General features: G+C 44.7%; 1 protein-coding gene across 1 annotated transcript; it reads left to right on the top strand.

Moving 5' to 3' along the window:
* Positions 1 to 229: 229 nt before the first annotated feature.
* MUC20 (mucin 20, cell surface associated) lies at positions 230 to 8,025 on the top strand (the record flags this gene model as incomplete). The annotated part of the gene is made up of 4 exons (XM_084232689.1): positions 230 to 305; positions 1,606 to 2,919; positions 6,284 to 6,375; positions 7,880 to 8,025. 4 exons carry the CDS (start codon positions 230 to 232, stop codon positions 7,946 to 7,948), a joined length of 1,551 nt encoding a protein of 516 aa, XP_084088815.1. The 3' UTR covers positions 7,949 to 8,025.
* Positions 8,026 to 8,863: the final 838 nt, after the last annotated feature.

The following is an 8,863-nucleotide window of genomic DNA, read 5'->3' on the forward strand; positions in this document are numbered from 1 at the left end:
CCAGACTTCAGAGAGGAGAGGTCACTGAACAACAGGGTGGGAAGGTTAGCTTGCAACAGCCTAACCTGCTGGCTCTCAGCCTATGTGTTTGTGGTGGCCTGTCTGAATTCTGGAAGCTATGTAGTCACACCTAGGCAGGCACCGCCCCTCCTCCCTGGGTTGAGGAAGCAGGAACAGTTGGCAGTGAGAGAGAGGCCAAGGGCGCTGGGTGACTGGAGTCCCGGCTAAGATGGGCTCTCTCTGGGGCCTAGCTCTGCCCCTTTTCTTCTTCTTCTGGGTGCCTGGGGCCCCCAAGAGCTTTGCAGGTAAGTGGGTAAGAGGGCCTTTGGGCTTCGCTCCTGGGAGGGCTCTGAGGACGTTCAGCACTGGTCACCCTTAGTGGTGAGGGCAGTTCTCCTTGAGCTAATTATAGTCATCAGACTATGTTGATAAAGAATATGCAAAGGGCAATGTGTCCATTTAAGCCTGTATGATGTTGTGGCCCATACACAAGTGACATCATTTTGAGGGTCATCATTGTGAGGTGACGTTGTGTTTGTCTATGTGTGTACGTCAGTGGGGTGGGAAGTGTGAGGGGGCCAGGGCAGCTGGGCTGGTGCCAAAGAATGTGGCTTGACAAGATTCTAATGCCTCTTAGAATTTCCTTAAAATGTACTTTTCTATGTGTGAGAAAAGTCTGTCACAGACTCCTTGGGGAAGATGAATTCTGAAATAGGCAATGCTCTCACGACAGAAGAGAAGTAATGATCTGTAATAGGAACTGTGCCTGCATTATCTTTCTTTCAAGACTTCATTTTTAAAAGTAGTGTTAGGTTGATAGCGAAATTGAGTGGGAAATAGAGTTTCCATGTACTCTTTCCCTGCCCCCTTGCGTAGCCTCCCTCATTATCATTTTCCTGCTCTGGAGTTAGACTCGATGAACCTACATTGGTATGTCATTATCAGGTGTTATTTTTTGTGGTTCATAGTAATATTGAGAGGATGAAAGAGAGATAACCTATATATCCCCACGCATTATCTTTTTAATCCTCATAATAACCCTATGAAAGAGGTGCAATTTTTAATTACTCTGCTCCCTTGTGAGACTGAGTCTCCCTGTGATTAAGTAAGTCGCCTGCAGAAGCCAGAGTTTAGAGCCACACTTGCCTAACCCCTGGACCATACCACCTCCTGCATGCACTCATCTACCAGGCTTGTGTTGCACATTTTATATTTATTTTAGTCTTCACAATATCATGAAGTAAGTACTGTAGCTCCATGTTACACATAAAGAAATGCAGGTTTAGAACCAGGGTCACGGGCCTCCCCGGTGGTGCAGTGGTTGAGCGCTGGGTTGCCAAGCTGCCCGCAGCCTCTGCAGCGCTGGTTCAATCCCTGGCTGCCGCCGAGGGTCCCACATGGCGCGCGGACCTCTCCTGCCACCCACTGCTCCCCTCAGCAGTGTACTTCGTCAGTCTGCCTGTTCTGTTCCCAGCTCTGGCTCTGGTGAATTCTCTCACCCTCCCGCGCTTCTGACTGTACCCAGTGCTTGTATAAAAAAAAAAAAAAAAAAAACAACTTTAGAATCAGGGTCACATGTTCACAAAGTTGGTTTACCCAATACAGGCCATAGGACCAAGCAACCAAGCCTTTTGGTGACAGTGAACCACATAGAGGTGCTTGCTGTGACGCCAGGGGTTGGGACCAGCTCAGAGGGAGACTTCCAGACCACTGACCTCACTGAGATCTCGTCACCAAGACTCACCCCTTTGGAAACTCAAACCATGAGCACCCGGACGTCTGTCAGGAACTTAATCCTACCAGGTACATTTTCAGAAGCAAAGACCAGGGACCCCAAAACCATTTTTCCTGCAATAGAAACCAAGGCCCTCACAAAAATAACACCTTCCAAATTCAAGGTTGTGATCCCCACTTCTATGGCAACATCAGTCACAAGTGGCACAGGAACAGCAATGACCACAGTTGAGACGGTCAAAGGCAGCCATCTGTCAGAAGATGTCTTTGACATCCTTTGCACTGATGACAGCTCTGAAGAGGTAAAGAGGATCACTACTGATGTCTTGACATTGGCTTACACCTCGGCAGAAACCGAGGCCCTGCCCTGGAAGAGCAGCCCCTACCCTGAGAGCACAGCTCCAGCCATTCCCACCTCCCAAGCCCTGGCACCTGACACCACTGCCCCAGCTAAAGCCTTGATTGCCTATAACATCACTGACACCAAGGTTATCAATTGCAGCATTATAGAGATAGAAACAACTGCGATCCCTGAGACTTCAGACACAGATCACAGCCCTGAAGAAAAAGGAAAGACCCCATCCACCCCTGAGACTTTTGCAATGTCTGATTCCACTGAAGTAAAATCATACCGCACCAGAACCACAGCCACTGTGAAACATTCGTCAATAGACAGCACCACAGAGTCAGCCGCATCTGACACCACAGTCGAGACTCCACTCACTGCCAACAGCACCACAGAAAGAGAAACAACAGCAGCCAAGACCATCACACCCAGTGGAACTTTGATGACAGGAAGCATGAACCTGGAAGAAACCTCAGGCCCCTCTGTTGAGACAACAAGCCACAGCAAGTTCTCAATATCCACAGAGGCTGGGTCAGCTTCCCCTGTGGAGTCCTCAGCTACAGTCTACAGCCCCTCCAAAGTAGCCACCATCAAGAACTCCACCCCCTCCCAGACTTCTACCTCAGATAGCACCACCGCTGGACTCTCCCCCAGCACAAGGAGCCCTGGTCCTTATGTCTACCTGACTACCATCAAAGGCAGCCAAGAAACAAACAGCACCTTAGCCAAGACCAGAGGCTCAGAGGGGACCTCAAAGACAGACACCATGGCTCCGGGGAAGACCCCAGCAATCCTACCTACCAGTGCTTGGATGAGGTGCACCACAGATGTTACTGCAAGTAAGTGGCTTCCCCCTGTGTGACCTTTGGGGATTTGGGATTTGAAGTCTCCAAGATGTTTCACATCTAAGGAGTAGGGAGAAAGGAAAGATGTGGGGGTCTGTTCTGAGCCCTGTCTCTGGAGTCACCTCCTCATCTTCTCGTGATTCTTGCCAAAATCTATAACAAGTAGATTAGGATAGTGTATGGAAAGACTATGAGGCTGCAAATCTGGAGGAATGACTTGAGATCTTGGCTCTGCCCTTAACAACCTCAGTGACCTAGGACAAGTCCCTCTCTCTCTGGGCTGCAGTTTCTTCACCTGTCTCTGGAGGGGGTTGCGTTGGATGAGCTCCGAAGTCCCTTCCATTACTGCTCTCATATAAAATTAACTGAGTAACTGCTGTATGTCTTAGAAGGTCCCAAATTTTATTTAAAAGACATGACCCTTGTGCTCATAAACTTCTGGTTCAGTCAGAGCCACAAAGAGGGGCAACATTTGGGCATGTGACTCAAGTTGCCAGCCTTTCAGCATGTGGGGCCTCTGAAAGTGGGGTTCACTGAATATACCTGCTGGAGCTAGAGTGGTGACTACTTGAAAAGATAAATTGGGTGAAAGTTTGGGAGTTTAAAGCTACTGGTGCTGTAATCTGAGATAACAGACACTTCTCAGGTGGAAATCAGAGGCTCCTTGGCCAGCATATAAACTCCGCACCATTTTCTGTCACTTTGTCCTCGTGTTCATCCATGTAGTAACTTTAGCTTGCCCTGCCCTTTTGGGATGAGAAGTGAAAATATTAATCACAACCTTACTGAATACATATTTTTTAAAGTATAATTTCCCTTTTACTTTTTCCTCAGAGGAACAGTTTTTCTTCAGTCCTTATAAACTGAGGTCCTTACATGGACTTTGGTGGAGGTCATGGGGGAGCCCCCACAGGTCTCAATTGGGGTGGGGGTGTTCAGTCCTTCCAAGAAGGAGAAGTGTTCCTGACTCCTCTGCTGTGAATGACGGCCCATGCAGTGATGTAATTTCACATACAGTTGGAAGCACACAGTCATCAAAGAGACTTGCTTCCGAAAAGTCCTGAGGGCTATGGCCAATACCATGTTTAGAATGACAACCTTCTTAATGGCCTTGTTCTTGGGCACACATTGGGCACAGCTGCACAGCGATAAACTGCTGCCCTCTTTGGAACAACCATTACTCCTTTTAAAAAAAAAAGATTTATTTTTTATTTACCTATGCATACAAGAACTGGGGTGCAGGCCAGAGGGGCGGGGTGTGAGAGGATTCACCAGAGGCAGAGTGGGAGCAGAACAGGCAGATCCACTGAAATACACTGCTGAGGGGGGCAGCAGGCAAGACAGGAGAGGTCTGATGCACCATACGGGTCAGCTCCCTGGCTGGGGATCAAACTCATGCTGCAGTGTCTGGAGATAGACTGATAGCTTGACAGCACTGAGGCTTTAACCCCTGCGCCACCAGGGAGGCCCCCATTGCTCCCATGGTCTATTGTTGGCCATCTTGGAAGCCAGGACCTGAGAGAGACCTGATTGATTATCTTATTCTGAGGAGGGGTGATAACAAATCTTTCACACCGGTACACACTGGCACCAGTTGGATGTTCTCTAATGCCAGGTGGGTTGCATGAGCTTTACACATGATATCTCTTCTGATTATACCTTCAAAACAACCATATAAGGTGGGTATTATTACTGCATCTGAGAGGTAGGAAATAGGTATAGACGGTAACTAAATTATCTTAAGAGAGACTAGTGGTATTCAAATGGAAGTCTGTTTGATGCAAAAACTCATAGTCTTCCTAGTGGGCCTTTATTTTTTATTTCAGTTTTTAATTCAGTTGAGTAATTTTATTTTTAATTCAGTTTAGTAATTATTATTATTATTATTATTACCACCCTTTATTGAGGTAGCATTGGTTTACAACACTATTATTGAGGTAGCATTGGTTTACAACACTATTTATGATTTAGGGGAACAGGTTCACACCCTGTCAGATGTATGTTACCACCCCACCACCCCATCCAGGAACCCACAGTCTTTTTCCACTGTGCCCTCCCTTTCATTTATTATTTATTGGTTAGATAATAGATTCACAGGATTTAAATGCAATAGGTACAAAGGGTACACCATAAAATGTCTTTCTCCCTCTACTGTCCCCAGCTACCCAGGTTTCCTCCACATATAACCAATAGTATCCCTTTCTTTTGAAGCCTCTTCTGGATATGGAACATGTATATGGAAATATATATGTAAATTATATATGATATATAATATATATTATAGCTTATATATTATATAATGTAGCTTGTACATATTATATTATATATACTATACTATAATATATTATATATAAAATATATATTATAATATATTATAGCTATAATATATTATAGCTATCAAGTATTATATATTATATATGATATGTAATATATAATTATTATTATATAATGCATGTAAGTATGATATATATAAGAAAATATCTTTCATCCTGTTCTTTTATGCAAGTGGGACATATGATAAAACAGATTTCTGTCTGTTTTTTTCATTGTTTTTATGGCTCATGGCATTTCATTTTTGTTTTACCAAAATATATTTATCCAGTCTTCTATGGATGAATATTTAAGTGGTTTCCAGTATTTTGTTATGAAAAACACTGTAGTAAATAGTACATTTCTCACATGCATATTATTTCCTGTAGGGTAGATTTTTTTCTTTCTTTTTTTTGGGGGGGAACAAGGCACTATTTATAAAGGAAAGGTAAGTTCAATGGTTTGTTAGATGTTAAAGAAAACCAGAGAGGGAGATCAAGGAGGGCACAGATAATTACTGAAAAGTTTTGGGTCTTGAGGGACTGGCTGGGTATGGGTAGGTGGAACACAAATTAGAGGATTTTCTTTGTGAGAGGAAGACTGTTCAAGGAAGGGCTGATACGATCATGGGTTCTTCAGGGTGAGAAGATTAATATGTCAATTAGTTGGTTGCAGATATCTGAAAGCAACTCAGGAAAGCTTATGCAAAAGAGAAAGCAGTGGTAGGATACAAGCAGCGCACAAAAGAGAGTCAAACAATTATGTCTCGGGAAGGACAGCCTCCAGGAACCAGACGGCAGATGCCAATTAAATGTTTTGTTTTCTTGGTGTCCTTAGTTAACTTCCCGTCACACTTGCTGGGAAGACACTACAATGAGCCCAGTTATCCTCTTTTGTCTTTATGGTGAGTAAGTGTGAGAGCCCATGTGAACACATGGCAATGTCTACATATCTGTGGCGGGGAGAAAGAGGCTGGTAGTTCAGGGCACATCTTGATTCCTGAATTGATTTAACCATATTTCATCTTCCTACTGTTTTCAACTTGCAGGGGATGATGGAGGCATCCTCCTCCTGCGGCTGAATGTGGCCTCCCCAGAAGACCTCACTGACCCCCAAGTGGCAGAGAGGCTGATGCAGCAGGTGAGTGGGCACTTTCTCAAGGGAAATAGAGAGATTCCTGGGGACACTGGGGAAGATCTATAGGATACAGAAGAGCAACTGCTACCCCTGGGAGCAGTCTGTTTCTTGGGGAAATCAGAAGCTAAATCTAAGGATCCCTTCCTGGTTTTCCTTCTGTCTATTTTACCTGAATATTGAGTTCCCAGTCCCCTTTTATACTATGTTTCAAAAAAATATTTTTCCCTCACAATTTCCTCTGTCTCTAGAAAGTGCAGGCTTTCTGGCCCTTGAGCCAATGATATTGATTGTCAGGTAGGCAGGGTTTTTGGCTGCAAGTGGACAGATCAACTCAGAGTAGCTTACACAGAAAAGGCAAGGGATAAGCTAAGAAACTAGAAGTGGTTCTCTAGTTCCAGTTATGTCTGGACCCAGCAGCTCAAACATGAGCATCAGGATTTTCTCTTTCTCTCCCTGCTTAGCTCTACACCTTTCATTTGTCAAAGTTGCTGTGCATCTGTAAGGAAGGGTGGTTGTGATGGCCCTATATTCACAAGGCACTTCCTCCCCCAAGATCTGTATAGCATACCAAGGAAGGTCTGCCTTCATTGGCATGACCAGCCCAATCTGGACCATATAGAATGGGCCTCAAAAGAAATAAAATGCTGGGCCAAAAACAAACAAATAAACATGTAGATGTATGGTCTAGATGAGAACCAAGATCAGGATATACTTGTACAACTAGTTGGGAAAATTCTTCTAAAGTCCACATCACTGGCCCAAGCTTCCAGGAATAGAATTCTGGGCTTTGGGGGATGGTGTGACTCATCAGAAGATTAGGATGGGTCATTTCAGCCTGGCTCTTGTGCCCACATAATGCTGCCATTCATGGGAAGTGGAAATATCTGGGTCTGTGAAGTTCTCTTACTGGAAGCCCATTAGGACTCCCATAATAAGGAGTTCCTGGAACATGACAAAGGGGGTTTGAATGGATCAGCCAAATAATTGACAAATGCTCATTATGTATGATAATAAAAGAAGAAAGCATAAATCCGATGGAAGAGGGACTCTAGGGTTGTGCCAGATCTGAGCCCTAAACTTGAAACTATATAGACAGTTCAGGAGCAGGTCAGGAGCTGAGGTGCAGGAGCCAGATTATAGGGATACTTGAGTTAGTTCTTGTTGAGAGTTGCCCACTGGTAGAAGGCTCGGGGATCAAACAATGAGCTAAGGAGTCAGATAGCTCTGTGTGAATTCTAGCTCCTCACTATGTGCCCTTGGTAAGTTAATTCCTATTAGTTTCCTCCCTCATAAAATGAATAGAATACTACCTGCTTTATAATGTTGCTATGAGGCTTAAACGGAGACATAGTGTGCATGAAGCACCTAGTGTGTGCCCAGCTGCTGGGGTCTCAGGAAGTGTCACTGCCCTCCTCATAGTTCTTTCCCACTGTTGCTTCCTGCCCTTGGCATGTGAGCTCATGGTCCAGATGGGCTAGAAATGCCAACTGCTTCCTTTGCCCTCTAGCTCCTTCGCGAACTGTACTCCCATGTGCCTCCCACCCAAGTCTCCCTGCTGCGTGTCAGAAGGGACTAGAGCACCTCAGCAGCAGTCAGGCATGGCCTGTGCAGAAAGGGGCAGTGCTGCCTATGGCTTGGGCCCCCGCCACAACTGGAGCTTCGTGACTGCAGGGAAATGTCCCTGGAGGTTTCCCACAGAGGCAAGTGCTCTGAGCCCCTTACTCCAGACATGGCAGTGGGACTCTGGTTCACGTCTGCTGGGGGGGGCATGTATTAGGAGAGGGTCTTCCTTGGTTCTGCAAGTGTCCTTGGATTTTCTTTGGCAAACGTTTCAATAAAAAGTGACCTGATCACCCATTTGTCATCTGCTGTGTGCTTCCACCTACATCAAAATTGATGTCTGTGTGGCTCAGAAGTTATCTGAACTGTATGTTTTGTGACATTTTTATGAAGGAGAAATTTTGTGCAACCTCACCACTGCTTCCTCCCTTCATACTCCCAGTTTTTGGTTTGGACCTTGATGACTCCATTTACTGAGACTGGCCTGGAGCCTATTGAACTGTGAGCTCCTTCAGAACAGGGACCACGTTAGTTTATCTCAATTGCCTCTAAAGCTAGCAGAGCGCTGGGCCTGTGGCAGGATCACAGAGAATGTTTGTTGAATTCACTTGAATTTCAAATTATGACACAAGAAGTTTTAAAAGAAAGTCTGTAATAATTATTCCTACTGCATAACTCATAGTTTATAATTTTTTTAAAATTAAACATTTTTTTTCTATAAAAGTAAAACTTGCCTATGATTTTAAAAATTTGAAAAATAGGCCTGTTAGTGCTTACCACAGGCTCTGTTCTTTATGCTGACTGTATAGAAAGAGGAGGCAAAGTAAAACCACCCCACATACACCCCAGTCCAGGCCCCTGGTCTGGACTGTATTGTGAATGGGAGGACATGGAGCTGAGAAAAAAAGTTTTGAAAAATTCAAAAAGATCA

Source organism: Talpa europaea, assembly GCF_964194135.1.
Source record: "Talpa europaea genome assembly, chromosome: 4".
In the NCBI taxonomy this organism is placed as follows: Eukaryota; Metazoa; Chordata; class Mammalia; order Eulipotyphla; family Talpidae; genus Talpa; species Talpa europaea.